The sequence below is a fragment of the Hippocampus zosterae genome, chromosome 5 (assembly GCF_025434085.1).
Source record: "Hippocampus zosterae strain Florida chromosome 5, ASM2543408v3, whole genome shotgun sequence".
NCBI classification, from domain to species: Eukaryota; Metazoa; Chordata; class Actinopteri; order Syngnathiformes; family Syngnathidae; genus Hippocampus; species Hippocampus zosterae.
This window is the reverse complement of record NC_067455.1, coordinates 15710672-15732946: the sequence shown is the minus strand read 5'-3', so window position 1 is coordinate 15732946 and position 22275 is coordinate 15710672. Positions and strand designations below refer to the sequence as shown.

The window sequence follows — 22275 nt, the reverse complement described above, 5'->3', positions numbered from 1 at the left end:
AGGAAGAAGACGGGGATTTTTTTTCTGTGACTGCGTTAAGCATCGAGTCTGTGTAAAGGTTCAATCATTTTGTGCTCAACAGTGAAAGGAAAAAAAAACATGCATCCTGGGCACAATATGCATCCTTGCGGGGAAACATTCGTTGTAACAAGTCTGCATCCTGAGAAAACTGAGGTTCTTTAATAAAATAAAACAATTCAAAAATGTATTGGGTGATTTTTTAAACACATCATTCCAAATTCTACTCACAATTTGAAGCAGTTCCCGGGTGCCTTTATAACATGTATGTGGCTGGATCTCGCTGGCTCAATCCCGCTAACGGCTCTCGGTTATTTGCTTCTAATTGTGGAAGCAGAGCTCACAATGTGGAAAACTAGCATTTTTGTGGCGCATGGACAAACTGCCAAATAAAACAACCCCCCCCCCCCCCCCCCCCACACCGCTAACAACATCAAGATCAGGGTATTTAAATAGTTACCAAACCACACTAGTTGATTCGTGTAATGCTGTCCTGTTCAACAAAAATATCAGGCGACTTCCACACCATCTACTTAGGTGAACACTACTATGAGTCGCTAATGCTGGTAATAATAATAATAATAATAATACATCACATTTGTAAGCGCCTTTCACAACACTCAAGGACACTGTACAGCCAAGACCAATAGTAAAACACAGATAAAATAATAAATAAAGAAAGAAAGATTTAAGGCGGGTAGGCAAGTCTGAATAGGTGAGTGACAGTGTTAGCAAAAGCTGTTCAATGATCAATGAAGCTGATCAGCTCTGCTTCACTATTGCTTTTGACTTGATACTACTTCAACCACTGCGTCAAAATGGTTCTTTCACTCTTTGCCATCCTAGCTGTCAAGTCATTGGCTGAGAAACTCATTCTAGGGGTGGTTATCATGGACACACAGTGGCGAAGAAGTTCCAAACAGCTCCAAAACAATTTCATAAATTGTCAGATAAAATATTTATTTGGTTCTAAAATGTCACAGTTAATAGGCTTATAAACAAACACTACAAATGAATCTTTCATAACACGTTCCCTTTAAAACCTAAGATACTGATCACCAAAATAAGAAAATGAAAGAGGTGTAAAATTGTACGTAGAGAAACAGAAAACGGGTGGGAAATGTTTCAAGCCTTTTTAATTTGTCCAGCTATTAATCATGTGTCAAAAAAAAAGGAATAAATACAAGGCCAAATCTAGGTCTGAAGAGAGAATGATGATCTTCCTTTGGATGTGAATTACAATGTGGTTATTAACTGTCAAGCAAATGGAAAAAGATATGGCTGCCATCTTTGAAGGATTGGATCCTTCGCAGTGATAAATAAAAATAATCCTTGATCCACTGTCCAGATCTGCGTGAACATTTTATGGCTGATTCAATAAGTGCATGAACATTTTATGGCTGATTCAATCTGATGTGGGGGTTTTTCTGCTATCCTATCATGAACATACCTTCAGGTCATCAGTCTTGGCAGGAGCCAAAACACCCCCTATGTCCCAAACGGTGCCAAAGTGTAGCAATAGTCTTTGTCTTTTAAAGACAACAAAAAGAGTCACAGCCTTTGATAAGATGATTTGGCACACAAAAGCCACTGCAGCTCCATATGCCCATTAACAAGTGCCCCATATACAGACCATTGAACAGTGATGCTTTGTGTGTGTGTGTGTGTGTGTGTGTGTGTGTGTGTGTGTGTGTGTGTGTGTGCCCGTGTGTGGTCTGGGCCGCCTACAGAAGTGGATGTCTCCATGATGACAAGGAGAAGTGAAAATCTGAATGGGCCTTAGACAATTTGCTGTGAGTGAGGGCACTCATGAAGGAAACTTTGCGAAGTCATCACAAATTGACGAAAGGTTCCTTGTCATGCGATTACTGCATCAAATTAAGACTCAAAACAAAGTCTATCTGGGCTGAATTGAGTAAAAGACTTACGGACAGAGCATAATTTATGGGTCGCACACACACAGCCTTTGACAGGCTCTCAAAATGACCATGCAGTCAAAGTAAACCATAAAATATGTGGTGCTTTCATTTTGAAATGTATACTTTTATTTTCTATCCACACATACGGATGCTCGTACAAGTGAGGTAGCGAGAAAGATCAACCAATTGTGTCTGCAGTTTTTCAAATTTACCAACATTCTCACTAAATGAAGTGACTTTTCTGAACCTTAGAGCAACTTTCCCCCACCCCCCAAACAGAACAAGCAAAAAAGACAATAGTGGTCCAAATTCATATACTTTCGGCATATGTTTGGAAATCCTGACTTGTCTGTTGTGAGTTGGCGTTTGGTGCACAAAATTAATGTTAGAAAGTGCAAATCTAGAGTTGACACTTTGCTGTTTAAAATTGGTATTTCATAATGATAACTACATATATTTTAAACCAGGACTGTTCTTTTTGAAAATTGATTAAAAAGAATATCAAAAAAGTTGTAGTATGGCCCTCGGCAAGAGTTGCAGTCCATCAGTTCATAACTCGTTCACAATTCCAGTGTTTGTGTTAGTTTGAAGCGCACAAGCTGGTTGGTATGGTTTATTAGCTTACTGGCTAACGTGCCAGCCCATCGGCTTGCGAGTTAGCCAGGTAATTAGCCAGTTTCAGTACAGCTCCACGTAAATTCAACCTCGGGGCACAGTTTCCTACTATAAAGTTAGCACAATTTACATGTATGTGCAAAGAATGCCAGCTCACACTCTGTGAATGCAGGTGAGTCAAACCTCAAACTGTCGTTATCACAGAAATGCAGCAGTGCTTCTAGTAAATTAGGTCTGCCACAAATGGATTTTGGCGCTTTGGCCCTTGCTGTGGGTTTTAGGTTTTATTTACAGTGGATACAGAATGGCAGCATCTCAAGTATGCCAATCTATAACTTCCAGACACATTTGTTTTCCTACAGATCAAGGTGGGGGACTCACACAGAGAGTTGCCAGCATTGCTTCCACTTAAATGTTATAAAGTTGGCCATAAAACAAATAAGGCACATCGTTGAAGGAGACTGTTTGGCAATAACAATAAGCCTGGAAGTCAACCAGTGCACTTTAGGGAACCTAATTCATTTTTCAACTTTATTCATGCGCGCACACACACACACACACACACACACGCACACGCACACGCACACGCACACGCACACGCGCGCACACACACACACACACACACACACACACACACACACACACACACACACACACACACACACACACACACACACACACACACACACGTTAGTTACCCGGCTGCCTCGGCCAGTTGGGATGGACAGATAGGTGGCCCACGTGGATTTTATACTGTCCATGACTTTTGGTCTTTACTCATCGTTTTACTTGCTTTCTTACATTCTTTTTTGTTTATCGACCTTGGACAAAAACGATGGAGTATCTTCATGGGGCCAACACACTAAAGCACCACCCATACATCCAATACCCAAAGCATTGCCAACCCATGTGGGAACTGATACACACAGTTCTCTATAAAATGCTCTGAGTAAAGTCCAAAGTCATAACATTTCTTGATAGTCGAATATGTGCTTGTAAATCGAGCTATCAGCCTGAAACACTGCACATTGTTCGCCCAATTTATTTTTTCAACTTATTGTTTGCACAGTATTATAGGTATTGGTAATGTAAAACAAATACTTAGAGATTGTACTGTAATGTATTAGAATTATACTCATGTGACAAAGCACATGGGGTGATTATTGAATGTGTGGTAGAAATGTAGTTGATTTGAATCAGCTTTCGGGGTCAAAAGCACAACGTTGAAACAACGCAGAATTGTAATTTGACCAACATTTGGGTAAAACATTTAACTCACCCGTTGGAATCAATCACCCAACCCATCCTCCATCCATCCATCCATCCATTTTCCGATCCGCTTCATCCTCACAATGGTCGCGGGGGTGCTGGAGCCAATTCCAGCTGTCTTCGGGCAGTTGTCGCGGGACACCCTGAACCAGTTGCCAGCCAATCGCAGGGCACACAGAGACAAACAACCATCCGCTCTCACGCTCACACCTAGGGACAATTTAGAGCATTCCATTAACCTGCTGTGCATGTTTTTGGAATGTGGGAAGAAACCGGAGTACCCGGAGAAAACCCACACAGGCACGGGGACAACACACAAGAAGGCTGGAACTGGAATGGAATACACGACCTCTGCACTGTGAGGTCGACGAGCTAACCACTGGACCACCGGGCCATCCGAACCCATCCTGTTGAATCAAATTAATAACCCAGCTGCACGGTTAGAAATAAACTAAATTGGGTTATTTTTGTCCCCATTGTTTTCCGTGATATGTCCACACCCAGCAGATTTGTGTGACACACCCTTGGAGACTCTGAATAATGAAGGTTGGAATGCAAATTGCTTGAATCTGTTCAAATGTCAGGCTTATTTGATAAAGAAAAAGATAGACGCAAAGATAAAAATATATATGTGACAAAACAAGTACAAATAAACCACCATAAGAAAATATGTAAAAAGCATGTGGTGAAATGTGTTTTGGACCGATGAAACCAAGGTTGAACTTTTTGGTCTAAATATTTAGGGAAGAAACACAACACTTCGTATCACCAAAACAACACTAATTGTGAAGTGCTGTGTGTGTGTGTGTGTTATAATTCTACACCAGCGAAGTATAACTTTTGAAAAAATTTGAATACCGTATGACGATAGCTACAAGGATACCTGTCAAGAGGCTTTGGTTGGAGTTTTGATGCCTTCGCGAGTGCTCGGTGTGTAGACTTGAAATTGCTCATTGGTGTGAAAGTGAGTGTTTGTCTACAGTTCACAGTGTGTGCTGTGCGACTGACTGGTGACCAGTCCAGACTGTCTTGTTCAAAGTCATCTTAGCCCTTCTCTCACATGGGACCCCAATAAAGATAAGCACTGTAAAAAACATATAGCTACATTTCATTACTGCTAATCGAATCTGACTTTTATCACCGCATGTTTGACGGTCACTTGTTCAACTGCCTTTTTTTTTATACTCCCAACAGACATTTGTATTATAATCAGTGAAATCGAATCATCTGGTGAATGATTGTCCATTTGTTGGTCTTGGTTTTTATTGCACACACTCTAGCTGGACTTTATATTCAACTTGAACTGTGTGCACTCAGATGGGCACGTTTTTTTGTGTTTTTTTTTTTTTTTTATTAGCTCAGGGCAATTGCAGCCTTCTTTATATGCAGTTAGTGGGTGGTGCAGATAGCTCAGCCGTTGAAGTAAGGCTGACCTATTTTTTTTGAGAAGCGTCTAAATTAATTTAGCATGTAACAGGATCATCTTAACCCGATATGGTGTTTTGTGTCAAAATATTTGCATAATTGGGATAATTCTGAAAGAATTGCCCACAAAAGTTCCTTTAAGATTATCTTGATCCTTTTTTTATGTGACTGTCGAGCAAAGAGTACACAGTCTGTGCACTGACCTAATACCCACACTCATTTCCATATCAACAATGATCTCTATACTCTGGCTTTGAATGTTGACATTTTACCAAGTGGCTTTATTAAGTGCCAGTGTTGACGTCTTATTTACTGAAATGGTGTCATTAGTCAGACGGATCATAACAGCCAATCTAATAAATCACCAAAAGACCCGCAGGGACGTGCTTGCCTGTAAGTTTCTGTGGCAGCATGGTACTATTAGGTCGAGCTGGCAGGTTGAGACATGTTTCCATTTAGCAGCAACAGATAAATATGGCCTTGACACATGAGATGTTCCAGACTCAACCACAACCTGCCTGGCTCTCGTCCAGGTAGCATTTGTTCAACGACAGCCAAACAATTTGTAATGAAAGGAACAAACTCTCTCTCTCTCTCCCTCTCTCTCTTTCTCTCCCTCTCCCTCTCTCCCTCTCAGTCATTCAATGTGAGTGAGTGAGTGAGTGAGTGAGTGAGTGAGTGAGTGAGTGAGTGTGAGAGCTAGAGAGAAATGGAGCAAAAGAGAGAGAGAGAGAGAGAGAGAGAGAGAGAGAGAGAGAGAAGGCAGAGCCAGGCGTGCTGACAGAGGCTAATACTGTACAGTGCTGTCTGAATGCTCTATTTACCTTTGCAACAAAGAGCATCAGATAGCGTGTATGTGTGCGTGTGTGCGTGTGTGTTCCTTAGGCTCTGACTCTGCAGTTGCATGGAACAGACAGTCAATCAATCTATATTATTGTACGAATATGGATGCTTACATGCACAAACTTGCACACAAAAAAAAGCATGCAAACGTATGAAAACTTATGGAAAACTTGAACTCATAATGGACTGAAAGAGTGAATTTGAGTGTCAAGCATCACTATCATTATACCTCTATAGACTGTCTAGTCATTTTTAAGAGGTTTTTTTTTGTCCATTAAACTGGCCTTACAAATGTCAAAAATGTTTACCACTACACGCCAACTTGAGGAGTTAAAATTTGTCACACACACCCATCTATTTTATCTTACCATTAATTGCCACAAAAAATGTTTAGTGCTAAACAGGTTTAGCACTAACATGACAACAAATGTAGAGACAGTAAAACACTTTAAATGTGATTACAAGCGACAGCGCATAGCTAGCTCGCTTACAAGCAAAGGCTGCAAAAAACTAACGTGAAGTCTAATTCCTGGGCTTCACTCTGAAGATCTTCTCTCACGATAGTGTACGTAATTATATTCAAGTTTGGTGACAAAAAAGAAAATGGATAAAAAGTGGAGACTAAGTGCAGAGTAGTGTGCTAGCATTTCTTTGTAGAGCTCTCACAGTTGCTCCGTCTGCTCTGGAGGCTGCAGAACACACGTCTGCCTGTGAAGATTTAGTGTTTGTGTTTACAAGTTGTTGCCTAGCCCCACACAAAAGTCCTTAATTTTTCCACACATTTTTCTTCTGTTGACATTCGTTCAAGTGCTCATGTCTGAATTCTTCCTCTGTCTTTTCTATTGTCCCATTGTGCATATGATGAGCACTTTGCACTTGCTGCCAGACGGCTCATGTGCACTCTGTACCATTTATTCCATTCGGTATGAGTTCCACTTACATGTATGAGTTCCACTTTCACGTATTGCCGTCAATAAACACGCAACACACACACACGCACACACACACACAGTTCCAATCCAAATGGTGACCCCATGGCAGCAAGCGAAAAACAAACACGTCTACAAATAAGCAGCTTGTGAGCTTGTTGTTTGTTGTAATGTTGTATGGAAATAGCTGCAGATCTCCTCATACAAGCACTCCTTGAAACACATCTCTACTAGTGCATTCTAAAGCACTTGAAACATACTATTTACACATCTTATTTGCACCGTATGTTGAGTCCATTTTGGGAATGACTTCTATATACAGTAAATAAAGCCGCCTTGCCTTCAATTGAATATTTGGTCACAATCATAAACCACCACCCACCTACCTACAGTATTTAGCTCAATGTGCCAATTTGGGACTTGCATTTCATCTTCAGTGAATAAGCATGCTTTATGCAGCTAAACCTCAAATGGTCACTACTTCAAAGCACCCTTGAATAGCCCAAACATTCAGATAGACATGACTGTACATTAGAAGAGGAAGGGATAGAAGAAGCGAGCCGGGCTCAGAAAAATAAAATACTGTAGTATCTCTCACACAAATCTATCTATACCCAAAGAAAAGGGACATAATGAGAAACAGACCAGAGAGGCAGGACGTGGGGATCGTGCAATAGTAGAAAGCAGTGATATTGAGGACATCCAGTCCACGTACAGTAAATCCAAGAAAATCTGGCAACGCTGTGATCAAATGAATATTCCCACACTGGTCGACTTCAAGGACACAGCGTCCCAGTAAATTTAACAACACTCTTGCTTACACCACCGACCAGAGAAGCACCTACATTGTATGGAATATGAATATTTGTGCAACAGCAAGATGGATTTTCATTTTTTCTTAAGCATGTCCCACGTGCTTATAAGACTTAAGCGAGCTGTGTCAGAAATGTTCCAAAACTGTTGTCACAAAAGATCAATTTCAAACAAACTTTGGCTGGGTGGTTATGAGTGGGGAAAAAAAATAATCCTGATTATTTTGATTGAGATTGAAATTGCAATTAGTAAAATAATTTTTCGATGAGTTCAAAACTTAATATTTCTTCAACTACTAAAACTTAACTACCGGTACTCACAATTGAGAGATTCATCAAGTGTACACTCTCTATTAATGTCGAGGTTTCGCCGGCAAATGGTACATATATATTTTAATGTTCTTTCCTTGAATATTGTGCAGCTATATTTATAGAATTCCAAATAAACCAGAGAGTAGTACAAGTGTTCCTTGACAACATTGAGTGACATTTAGTTTGATTCTTTCACAAGAGAGGGAATGAACAAAATGTTTTTAGAAATAAAACATGCCAAGATCAGAGTAATGGGGAGAGCTGAGGAAATGGAAGTAAGTGGGACCACTGCAGCCACAGCTGTGAGCTTGCCCAGTCATTCCTGAAAGTTGTGTGCTACTTCCTCGTGGTTCCTGCACTGAGGTGAGGGAGTTGGTAGAGCAAGAGGGAGGGGAATGGGGCATTATGTGTCTGTCAGAGAGCGCCTGGAGGTTTCAGGAATTCAGTAAAACAAATAGAAAAACCTCTCAGCGCGCCAGCTGACTGGACGACATGTATGTGAGGAGGCAGTGAAGTACTTGCACAAGAAGACAGAAAAAGAGAAGTCAAGGGACACACACACACACACACACACACACGCGCGCGCACACACACAAGCACACAGACACACACGCACACACACACACACACACACACACACACACACGCACACACACACACACACACACACACACACACGACACCTGTGTTTAAAACTCAAGGTCAAGGGTTGTGCAGAGTGAGAGCGACCAACCTCCTTCCCCTCATTTTGAACACTCAACATATCATTCCTGTCTTGGAATCACTCAAGTGCCTACCAGGAATTAGTGTTACGGCATACGCACACATCCAGAAGCATGTCTGTGGGAGGTTTAGTCAGAATGGACAAGGTGCTGAATTGAATTTCCACTGAAAAAGAACCACAATGAGACATACTTTCCATTGCCATCAACGACGGACAGACAGTGCCAATTCTCTAAATAGTTTACAGAACTCACAAAAGGCAAACAAGCAGCCAGCGGTACAAACACACAACCAGAAAACAAATGGAGTCATAGGCATGGATGGGTGCCAAAGAAGTCTTGCACCAGTTTACATGAGCGTTTGCACTGTCAAGTCAAGTCAACTGTATTTATCGGGCACTTTCAAACAGCCATTGCTGCATACAAAGTGCTGTACATGGAGCAATTTAACATGCACAATAAACAGTGTACATTGAAAACATGCACAAGGACTTCAGTTCTCCACAGCTCTTCCTGAGATCTATCTCCATTGCAAATGTTTGGTCCAGCAAAACAAAACTCGGAAAAAAATGTGCCTCTTCTTAACATACTGTATATTTTTGAGAATATAGCACATGCGCACTAAAATAGGGACACCTGAAGGGAGACCACGATTGTAACTAGGATGTGATCAACATGATCAGAGATCGGGCTAGATCAGGTGGTTTTCAGCTGATTGGGACAAAATAATCACAAGGTGACCAAATAATCAAGCGCCACAATAATTAGCATTTGTCTATGGAATTGTTATAAGTACATTTCTGCATTACATTGTATACTTATTAACATTAAAGAAAAGAAAAAAAAGAAATATGGTTCAATTTACAGCAAAGAATAACTTTATTAACATTGTTTTTTAGTCTGTAACAGAGAAGATTTTAAATGCATCAATTTGCCTTTTTAAAATTGAAATTAAAATCCTGGTTTAAACATTTTGACCAACTTGTTGCACCATTTGAACCACCGCACCATTCTAAAAACAACATTAACTCAGGAGCAGAATTTATAAAACACTTTAGTCCACAAAACAAAAAAAAATAAAACAATTTCTCTCTCTCTCTCTTTTTTTAATATAGTGTATATATATTTTTTTAAATCAAAATGAGAAAGTCAGGATTAATGGCTACAATGAGCACGTTTTGCAGTGCACTACTTTTCCAGCAGCTTATCAGCATGATTAAGGTGTGATGTCTTTCAGTGGCGCCTTGATTTATTTGGCTTTCTGCTGTCCGCTGCCAGCATTTTTCGACACAGTAAACACACCGGTCTTTCCTCGTTTCCCACTGTACTCACAGTGAAGCCAAGTGCTACATACATTTCGTCATATTTGCTTGCTAGCTTTCGGGTGACTTTTTTTGGTCTCATTATCTTCACGTCTCTCCGCCTTTCTTTTCATCATGTCTCTTGAGGGTTTGTTTCCTGCATTCCATATCACCTGCTCGGTGCAAAAACAAAACAAAACAAAACAAAAACAAACAAACAAACAAATACTACTAATACTCCCTGTGCACTCTCTGACAATGAGGGCGCCATTGCCAACTACTGTAGTGGATGTGCAATTACACTTGATTCTCTTCTCTTCGGCAAAAAAGAATGTTCCGCAGAGTCACATGCCCCACCCCCCTGGCATCGCATCACGCCCCGCTATTTGAAAAGGACTTTATGAGCTTAATATGACATGAGACAATGTTATGTTTTGTCTTTTGAGGCAAGCAGTAAGAATCACATGTGCGCGCACACACACACACACACACACACACACACACACACACACACACACACACACACACACTGTGATGCACCCTATATATGAAAACAGTTTCAACATTGGCCATTTATTGAAGGTGTGCCTTATGCTCCGAAGCACCTTATTCTGCAGATAATACGGTATATTATATGCCATATTTATTTGTCATACATGCATGTACGTATGTTCACTTCTATATTAATTTCAGACCATGCAGAGATATCTTCTCTGGACTCGGTTTTGGCAGATTCTTAAAAACCAAAGACTCGGATTCAGGTGCCAAATAATGGTGATCGGGATATCCCAAATTATAATGGATGCAAACACTTTGGTTGCTGTCAGGGAAGCACTGCAGAAAAAAAGATAAACGGACTCTGGTTCAGCTGGAACAACTGATATTCAAATGTCTACTTGGGTTACTGAGGGGGGGGGATCACAGACCTTTACCTCTGTTCATCATTTGCAACCCCCCTGCACCTCTTCCAGTCCCCCGCTTCATTTCCTGGTCCACACGGCACTCTTAATAGGCCGTCTGGGAATTAAAACGTCAACAAAATTCCTGTTTTGCCTGGCCTACTTATTCTGAGTCATACTTATGTCACTTTGAGACACATTCATTTTGAACCTATTGACCTTACAACTAAAAACTTACTGTGCAGACTTGAATCTTTGCCATGGCTTCTAATTTAAGACTACAACCCCTGCACATGGAAATAAACAACTTCCCCGCTCATGATGACCTTGAACTTGAATGAAACATAATGTTTGGAGGCTGAGACTAACATCAAGCTGGTGTATTCATTCCTCAGATTGCAATCTGAACCCACCACTTCACCACAAAACTCATTAATAAAGTATGCAGGTTATAATTAACCTCAGACATGCATTTTGTACTGACAGAAATACCTTGCCTGGAAATGCAAAAGAGATCAGTGACAAGAACAGACCCTGGATGATACATCTGATAAATAGTTTGGTCACACATTACTGTAAACGGGTATGTTACTGGAACTAGCGATGGCTGGCTCAATGTGCAGATCATTAACTACGATGATGATGATGATGAAGGGCTTTCAGACTCCATGAACAAGCAGGCCACTGTCCTAATCTTAGACACACAAATGGAAATGGGCACAGGCATATACAATCCTGCCACGGGCACTGTTCCACACAACACTCACACCATTGAGTCCACACACACGTACCATGAGAAATCATGTGCTAGCAATCGCCAAGTCTAAAATTAGCACAAAAAAAAAGGGGCAGATGTTCAACAGGAGAATTCCAAAACATCCATGTGCAACACACAACGCGCCGCTAAGTGCAACTGGTTTACGATATTCCAAATGTGCAAAACAACAAATACAACCCATCAAAATATGCTCCAATTTATTGCAGATGTCTCGACAAAGCCTCTAAACCAGAGGTGGGCAAAGCACGGCCCGCGGGCCGGATCCGGCCCGTTGGTCTTTTTAATCCGGCCCGCCAAAAATTGGTGCATAATTAAGGTTTGATTGCATTCAATTCGTTTGGACTTATAATGACAGGTATTTCTACACCAGGTGGCGCAGTTACCTCAATTTGCAGAGCACAGGGAGGCAGCGGAAGACGAAGAAAGAGGGAGAAAGTAATGACCATGGAAGGGAAAGTGATATGTATGTGATTAAACGAAACGGGTAACAAAGTACGAAACATTCAGGAGACGCCTGGAGTCGGAGAGACTCAAATCTACGCGACTTTGAAAAACAAGGAAGCGATTCTTACTCAGTCTGATTCTGGCAATTTCAATGCTCAGAGTGAATTGCTTGCTGCTTCTCATTTGCCCCCCTCCCCCCGGGAAAATAATTGCCCACCTCTGCTCTAAGCTATCGATATGTGGACAGCATTTTGCATCCAGCGAAACCACATGCAATTTTACTGACAAGTGAAATGCCACAACTGCATAAAAGTGCTTTGGAGAAAAATAACTAGTCCCTGAAAATCGTTTGACTTTCAACAGTGTGGCACAAATGTTCCTATTTTGGTGAGGGTAGGTTGCACTTACATATGTGCCACTGGAGGGTTCTCTGGGTGGTAGCGACCCAGGACTGAGCACAGGTGAGTTGGCCGGACTGCAGAGCTCAGGGAAGGGGTTGGGGATGGCAGGGAGAGAGGAGGTCCTGAGCTGTTGCTGCTCCTCATGCAGCCTCCTGGACAATGAGAAGAGGACACCAACGCAGTGAGTACATTTGCATGCGCACTTTAATTGGAATTCTCACCATGTCTCAGTCTAGATTCATTGAGGGAATTAGTGAGGAGATATCTTACCAGATAACATACTGAACAGTCAACAATATAAAGTGGTGTCCAACCTTTTCGCCGCGACGCACCGGCAAATATTCACTTGGGCAATGAATGTTCTAACAATAAACACAAATCCACTGTTTTTATTTCTTATTTAGTCAACAGTATTGAATGACTTTTGAGCCTTAGCAATGTCATTGGCCACCAAGTATAACGCTCTCGAGGCACTTACATTTGTTGACGAATCAGATTGAAGGATTTAGTGATTCAATGGAGAGCCGCTCGCCGCATTGTGAACAGAGTAGGCTTGGTGCGTGGCCTGGTGGTTCGGGACCACTTTAGCGATATGCAATACAATAATGAAAAACATACAGTACTTTCCTTTTGTTTTGACTTGGCCTTCATCTAATTTTCCAGTGATTTATGACTCTTAAAACATTTGACAAATATTAACTACAAACACACTCATGGAACAGATTGGTGCATTCTGCAGTCAAAATATGTATGACTACATTTGTTTCTTTGCTATCTTTCCAATTAAATTACCATGGTAAGACATCAAGCATGTCCCAAAGGAATTTGAAACTGGAGGACAAGGGCTCAAGTGCCGCTGCAGACAAGAGACATATTGCAACTGGTTGTTAGAGAGATGCGAGACTGCCCTCGAGCAAGGCACCAAACCACTGAAAGTCAGCCACAGAGGTAAAGGACTTCCACTTTACACACCTTTGATCACGTGCTTGTTCGAATTCTACAATTTCTTGATGAGCCAGCACAGTTTTCACAGGCTATATTTGAGACGTATGACTACATCAATGTACTGGTACTTTAAAATACGTTTTTTTTTTTCAGTCCCGGGCAGCGTGCTCTCTCGTTTTCCTCAAAAATAGGCACCCTGTAATGAATCTCATAACGTCTCTTGTTTTGTTATCTGTAATAATAATATTCTTCTTCCGGGCTATATTTTGCAGTGAAGGCTGAAGGAAGTGCAGAGAGTGTGGTCTTACTAGTATCTGACGATTAAATATATGTTCAATTTCCTATTGCATATCCTGGGTGCTTAATTTGTGTCAAATGAATCCAGCCACACGATGGTGTTTATGTTTTGATTTAATCTATTTGCAGTGAAACTCAGCACATTATCTTTGCCTCTGCCGGGTAACGCTAATATGACCAAAAGGCGTGACGGTGAGGATGACTCGCTTAAAAAATGTTTAGTACTAAATTAAAATATGAACTGACATTTATGGTAATGACACGATACAGCTTTCTGAATAGTCCAAAATGGGTATAACTTTGGAATAACAAGAGCCGCTGACACGTGTGAAATATGCGCAAGAGGGGAGATTAGAAGGTCTTTTCTGTGTAGCACCCAAGCTCATGTCTGTTTCTGTCTGATCTTGCCATAATGAACAGTCTCCAAGCCAGGAGAAATCAGAGACCCCTGCAGCCTGCTGGCTAATTTTCTGCAATATTTATCACACATCAATATTAAATAAGACATCTCTTTAAAGCATTTTTTTTTAATTGGGCGCACGCACTATAAGCTTGTGGCACAGAAGAGGGATGATGGTTTGACAGCTGATCATAAACTTTTCAGGATTTAATCTTTTTTGGCGGTGAATAGTGTGCTCAGAAAGCCATTGTGGGAGACTCTCTCTTTTCGACTCGTTCTCCCTGCCTCTATCATTTCGCTGGAGAACCCAGCGAGTTCAAAAGGGAGCGGGCCTTTTGATGTCGTCCCATCTGAGCTAGCGAACAGGGTTATCCAGAGGTCAGCTCTGAATAATATGAACTTCAGGGCCTGAGTCGGTGCTTGTGTGAGTGTGTGTCTGTGTGTGTGTGTGTGTGTGTGTGTGTGTGTGCTTGTGAGAAGAGGCGAGAGTCCTGAAAGACAGAATAATCTATTACCTGATCATTTCTTCTCTACTTCTGTCAAATACTTCGGACAGGGATAATTATTACAGACCGCTCTGCAGTGAATGTATATAATAAAGCCTATAATGAACGCCTCAGGGAGAGTGTGCGCTATGACTATTGAAACCGAGAAATGGGCTTACACTCGATGATAAAATGAACGAGAATTGGACCTGATGGTGGTGTTTGAGACAAACAGGGCCTGACAAGGAGGAAGAGGGCATTGAAAGGCTACAGATGAAGGAATTAAAGGGAAACATTTATAAAAAGGGAGGGTGGGGGGTTGTGATGGTCATAAATATGCCATCAAATCTGTCTATTAATTCATCAGATTCTAGCCACATTCAGTACATGTCACTGGAATGTTTAAAAAAGTGTATTCTCTTCATTTGAATGCCCCTATAGTTTTTGGTATTCTAGAAAACTCCTCTGAAATTAATGTGCCTCTGTAGTCACATAAAACTTGGGACTTCAAACGATATAACATGAGATGAGATCTCAGTACATTGTGCAAAACCACACTTCAATAAACATCAAAGTTAGTTTCTTTCCCCTTTTGGATGAGTGGCTTTTTTGATGACTGACTGTTTGACCCAGGAACAGTCTTGCAAAGGTTTAAAACAAAAAGAAAAAAGGAATCCGAGGCACAGAACTTGCTTTCAACCTCTGTGCTGTGTGCATCACAACATATAAACATGTAAAGCAAAATTTAAACAAATAAACAATGTGCTTTTACTTATTGATGGATGTTAATAATCAACAGCTTGTTGCTCTGCCATTAGAGTGTCATCTACTCCGCTGCATTAGTATTGTGGTCTTTAGATGCGAAAAGTTCATGTATGTGTACTAACGGATTCTTCACATGCCTGTGCGATCAACTCACACACGTCCGATGATGAAAGTTTGAATGAGTGATATAGAATCCTTTTTGCCTTTGTCATCGATGGGGAACAGATGTCAGCGACAATTCAGACAATGCTGAATATGTCAGTAGGAAAACCAAAACCACAGGCTACTGCCAGCACAACTACTACCCTGGTGTGGATTCTTCCCCGCACCGACAGACCTGCCAAGAACAGCAACAAGCTCACTGAATTGAAAGTTACTTTGAATTTTACGCACTACTCCTTTTGTAGTTTCCGATTTCATTACGATTTGTAAATTTGAAATTTGTTGTTGTTGAATGGTGTCGGGCTATCTTGACACTCCTACTACTAGTTGATACTGCGAGCGCTACTGTGCTTACAACAGCGTGCTACAGGATAAGTGCTAATGTCCAAACAGGGTTATAACTTGTCTACTCTCGATATGTTTGCCCATCTGTATTTAGGCTGGCCACTGTCTGTTCAACTCACCGCACTGCCAGGATGTGCATGGGTTGTGAGCGTCGGAGGCTTGTTTGGGGTAGGTCGGCAGAGGTGGAGGTGGCCGGTTCTGGTGAGGAATGGTTTAGCACGTGGTGACCCTGCCGCACGTGCGTGTGGTGTGTGCTGGGGCGATGGTGGTTGTGGTGTTGCTGGGAAGAAGCTGAGGTCTGTCCGTTTGGAAGTAGCAATGTAGAATCTGTCTGCTGACCACTGCAAGTGGAGTATAAGCTCTCCAGGGAAGAATTCATGTCATTCACCAGGGCCTCTAAATCAACATCATCCTCTGGAAGACAAGACAGGAAAAGGAAGACACGGTTGAAAGTAATTTGTTGCATAGAATGCAGATTTGCAACCATTTGGGAAAGTAATGTCACAGGGATTTTTTTCCCCCCTCACTTTTGCGATTGTTTTTTTTTAGGTCCCCTTCATGCATTTGAAGAATGCATTATGTGTGAAATTTAAATAGTTTATATGACACCACTTCAAGTTTTGTTTTCTTTTGCTGTCTTGTATTTTTTGATCAGGAGATTTTTATAACAATGTTTGTTTACCTGGTTCATGAAGTTACTACATACACTCTATAATTATTTTGATACACATTATCCTCACGAGGGTCGAGGGTGTGCTGGAGCCTATCCTAGCTGTCTTCGGGCAGTATTGTAGGCGGGGCACACCCTGAATTGGTTGCCACCCAATCGCAGGACACACAGAGACGAACAACCACAATCACACCTAGGTACAATTTAGATCATTCCATTAGCCTGCAATGCATGTTTTTGGAATGTGGGAGGAAAGCGGAGTACCCAGAGAAAATCCATGTGGGCATGGGGAAAACATGCAAACTCGCCTGAATCACACCTCCACACTGTGAGGCCGACGTGCTAACCAGTCGATCACCGTGCTGTCCAATTATCGTTCCATTTTTTGGGGGGGAACAATATAATAAAACGTTAACGTTTTTGCTGGCGCTGTGTTTTGAGCTTGTTGTTGGTGCTATTTGTTGGCAAAATGTGATCCTTCCATAAAAGGTGCGCCTGAAGTACATAAAATGGTCTGCAAATGACAATTCATCACTCTGACTGTTCGCTCCCGAATCAGAAATGGGAAATGCCAACAAAAAAGAGGCATTATATTGTAAAACAAGCTGATATAAATATTTTGATTTGCTTAAATTTGTTCGTGTATTATAGGTGTGTTGGGCATTTCATGAAGTCATGACTGTGGATGGTGTGTTAATTTAAACAATGACTTGTTGGCCATGTTCAAAATGTGTAACCTCTGCCAAGCTCCATCGCTACCCTATTATGGGTCATGGTCTCAACCTGGTGGCTTACCCACTGAAAGATTTCAAATTTGGCTATGAGTGCTTGTCTCTTGCTGTCTCAGTTTAGCCATATGTGTGTGCGTGTGTGTGTGTGTGTGTGTGTGCATGTGTATGCGTGTGTGTGAGAGAGAGAGAGAGGGAGAGAGAGAGAGAAAGAGAGAGAGAGAGAGAGAGAGAGAGACAGATCAAGATAGTGATAGTGATCGAGAGACAAAAGTGAAGGTGGTGACATTAGATGTTTGGTCTTATAGTATGTTTAGAATTTTTTTTCTCCTCCAAATTGCAGCCGTCGCAGTTTGAAAATTGCATTCTACTGCAGTGCGGTTTGAATTCGAATCATTGTTCAGCTCTAACACCAATCAATAAATTTGCAGCAGAACGTAAACCCTAAATTTGAAAGAATGCATGCTTTCCTTTCAAACAGTTGAAGGATGATAAAAGATGTCAAATCCAGGAAAATTGTTGGGCCTCTTGCCACTTCTATTTCAGTTTCTCAATCATTTCATTGTGGTCGGGATGTGAACCGTGAACCTCACCATTTTAAAGCTCAATAATCCCATAAAAGAAAAGCACAAAACGCTCAACACATGCATGCACACACGCACTCATGCAATTACTGCAGCACTGATTTAGCAGGATTTTCTTGACTCTGGACAAGAAGGTGCCCTGTGGGTAAATCTCCAGGATAACAGGTACAGGCACAAACCTGCCCGTAACACTTTTCAACTCTCAGCACTGGGGTTCACTGCAATGGCATCATATTGTCAGCATCTGCTCAAAATTCACTTCGTGTATCGAACCTTCTGCTTTTGCAGGTCTTAAAAACGAGTAGTCAAATTCTTTTTTGGAAGGAGGAATCCATCTTCAAAGCCCTTGTGAAAACCTCCGGGCACATTTAAATTCATGAAGTGAATTTTTCAACTGACTCCAGAAGCATTATGTATCAGAGTTTGAAGTGAGCGCAATTGATGGGAAGTTCTCATTTAATTGCTTCATACTGTGCAAGTTTTTATCTCAAGGGGTAAACTGGGCACACAACTTTGCTCCTTCTAAATTACAATCCGCAGTGGCGACTCTGATGAATAAATCTTCGTTTAAAAAAAAAACAACAACTCGCTCATGAATTTTGTATCAAATCCCTTCAACCAGAGGCCACAAATGTAATGTCAACTACAATTATACCACTAGGGGGAGACAAGAACCACTTGTAAGTGGCAGAAGTTCTCAAACTGTGGCAGGAAACTAAACTGGCATTTGGAGATTATCAAAATGTTGAATTCAACTGTAAACCAGATTGACCCTCCTAGGATGTGGATGTGTAACACATTCATTTGTATGTAAGTATATTGTTTATTTTTAAATACTGTCACACTGAGTCTTGTTAACAGCTCCCAAGAAAAGGGAGTTTAAAATTATATATTTCAAACAAAACGTATCAAAACGTGCCTGGATGGAGTAGCATAGCAAAGCGTACAACAAAGAACCAGTCAGAGGTCGGTTTTCTTGGAGGCGTTTTCCCCCTGGAAACGTGTCAGGTAGCTGAATCACAGGTGCCTGTAAATCACAGGTGGTTAATCCGTTGGTATTAATAGCAACATGTAAGCTGGAGCAGCTACTTATAGATAGCCTAGGGAGCTAAAGAGATGTAAACCACAGGACGCAGGGTGCATGCAAGGCCATTTATAGGGCTAAGGACAGAGCGAGAGTAGCAAGCAAGAGTTCACATTCTTTACATGACCGATGGGGCGATGTAAGAATTCAGCTGAGACTGCGTCAAATAACAACCATCGCACTGTGCTGAACGTTCATTGGGCTTGTTGCGACATGTAACTTAAAAAAAATAAAAAAATAAAAAAATCAGTGAACACTTTAGGTCAAACTAGCATGGCTCCTACAAAGACAATTGCACAACTGCTTCTGTACAGAACAACCCACACTTTTACCAATGGATCAAGGATTTGTAAGTCATTATCAGTCGCATGATCATAATCACCTTTGCATGTCGCAATAAGGCAAACAGAGGTGTGCGTCATGCGGGCTGTTGACACCGCAGCGCATGACGAGCACACGTGCGTGCGCACACACACACTCACACGTGCCTAAACCTAGACAAGAGCAGCAAGAGACAAGTTCGACCAACCGCTCGTCTTTGGCAGGCAAAGGGGAGCACGTAAACACCTTTATTCATACGAAGCAAACACACAGCTGCCATGACACACCTGACCTTACGTTATTACAGCCAATCATTAGATCCTCTTAAAATATCAGAGCAGCTCAGGCAGCAGGGAGCACACAAAGCACAGCTGCTGACAGTAGGAATTTGCGACCACGATGCAGTTGCTGAAACATATTTTGGGAGCAAGTCATGTGGCGAGGCCTCTTACTAAACTAAATACTCTGATTTGAACCTGTATTCAAACTCGGGATATTAAAATTGCTGTTCGAAGTCAGAGTTAAGAGGCCTCTGGTGGAATGGATTGATCAACATGATGGAGCGTAAAACAATTGCCGGCACAACTTTCTGTGTGACCTCTTGGACAAGAGGAGTTAAATCAAATGGGGTTGAAAATACTGTTTAGTGACTGTTTTTTATAGCGCACAAGGATGCGGTCCTTGTTCTGCTGGGTTAAAGCCTTCAAGAAAGGGCCACGTTTCCATTTAAAGATCCATGTAACTGTTCCTCAGTTGCCTCAGATATGAATCTTGATTGAATTAAGATGCTGCCTCATCATTGCTGGCAGTACAACCAAACCTGCAGTGGAGTTAACCATTTTTTTCTTACTCTTTTTATGAATAGCTGCCATCCAGACTGAATGGTCTGCCCTGCGTCATTGAACAGATTGCTGTACATACAAACTGAGGTGAGCCAATAGGTTTCAGATGTCATCTAGATATTTAAGAATAACGATTCTGGAAAATGGCAGAGACATGGAAGCGACATTTGAGAAAAAAAAAATGGGAAATGACAAATCTATCAATGAAGAAGGCAATAAGCTAGAGCGCCTCTGAATCTACCTTATAAAGACGTTTCGGACAGCTCTCTGTCAACTCACGTTCCTATTTTCTTCTATCCATAACTATGTTCTTTGCCAAGCCAAGTTTTACAGCTATGCTGTCCACACAGCTGCAGAGTCTAGATTTTAATCAAAAGCATTCTTGTAACTAAATGCAAATAAAGAATGGGGTACATTAAAAGAGTAAGCAAAACAACTCGCAATTATGATTTTTGTTCCTCAGCTGAACGGATGTCCTGGTCATTAAGAAGGAACATTGCCACAACTAACTGCAGCTGCACACTAAAATCTCTCATCTCCTTCCTTTCAATTTCTGTTGATCTAACATTTCATCCAACAACATCCATCATGGTGGCCCATGCCTTCTTGTATCGCTTCTTTGTCAAGAAGCAGCACCGAATATAGAGTAAGTTCCTCATTAAAAGGACAAGTGTCATTGTTGTTTTCATGGGCTATGTCCATTTAGTCCTATGACGTTTTCCTTCTCTTTAAGAACATACAATTGGTGAAATTGGAGGGGTAAAAATCCTCCAACACCCTCCCCATTGTCTTCGCCAATTTATATGCAGTACTAACCAACTGTAAAACTAGTTGAGTCTGTCGGATTCTGCATAAAAGCTTGTTCTGAATATTACTGGTAATTAGGGAATGAGACAATGCCAAAACAAGACCATTGTACTGATGGCAGATGCATGTGGCTCACCGTTTGTCATTGAGCCAGGAATCTAGTCTGTGCACTCTTTATTCAGCTGGTTGCAAATTGAAAAGGGGGTGACGCTCACGACGTAAAAGGAATGTTGTCAAGAGGTCTACTAGAACATCGATTGAACACACGTGCACACACACACAAAACAGCATGTGAAATGTGAATTTGAGGGGCTTCCATTCAAAATGGGCCAGTGGGACTACAGACAGAGCAGGTCTAAACAGTAAAGTGCGGCTGTGGGGTGTACAATACCACTGGTGATAGCGCGTATACAGACACACACACAGACAGACACACACACACACACACACACACACACACACACACACACACACACACACACACACACGCACGGAGTGCCAAGCCTCCTGATGGGGTGGGGGAGACAATGAGGAAGGGTCAAAGGGAAACAGAAGAGGCAAGGGAAGGAAAACAGAGACAAATGCATAGCATGGACGGAAAAGGAGCGATTATCAAGCTAGACTCTTAGTTAAGGGGTACTGTGAGGGGCATTTGGGGAGGAAACTCGCTTCATACAGGGTAAGGGTGATCACAGCACGCAGATTTCTCAATAGCACCTTCTTCTTACTCTAGGTTGATAATAATAATAACAGAAAAATGGAACAAATGTTAATGTTGGTCTGTCAAGGTTAAAACATCAACACAACTTAAAATTAAGCATTGTACACCGTCATCGAGTCACGCTCTACACTTGCAATGTTTCCCCCAAAAATTGACAGTTAAAGTTGGTTGTGAAGCAAAAAAAAAAGATTTTGAGTGCAGTAAAAAAGTAAGAATTAGCCATAATCTAGCGGTTAATATTAGCATCTGATTGGAAAGAATTTGCATCTGTTCAGGTTGAACATTTACATTATGACAAGTGTGAAAAATATCCACAAACCTTACAAAACATACTTATTTTGATCCAGTATACATCAGGCGTGTTCATTAGAACACTGGCTCATGGGACAGTATTTTGTACGTGTGTTCGCAGAGATCAAAAATGGGTGGAAG

The 22275-nt window shown here is 41.4% G+C and overlaps 1 protein-coding gene across 5 annotated transcripts in view; it reads right to left on the bottom strand.

Annotated features, from left to right (window-relative positions):
- Window positions 1-22275, bottom strand: part of LOC127601296 (growth factor receptor-bound protein 10-like) — a 77695-nt gene that overhangs the window by 26168 nt on the left and 29252 nt on the right. For all 5 annotated transcript variants that reach the window (XM_052066441.1, XM_052066440.1, XM_052066437.1 and 2 more), the window contains 2 exons: window positions 16206-16500; window positions 12695-12839 (listed from right to left, as the gene is read on the bottom strand). In XM_052066441.1, the coding sequence (XP_051922401.1) occupies window positions 12695-12839; window positions 16206-16500 (440 nt within the window). The remainder of the gene's footprint in view (window positions 1-12694; window positions 12840-16205; window positions 16501-22275) is intronic.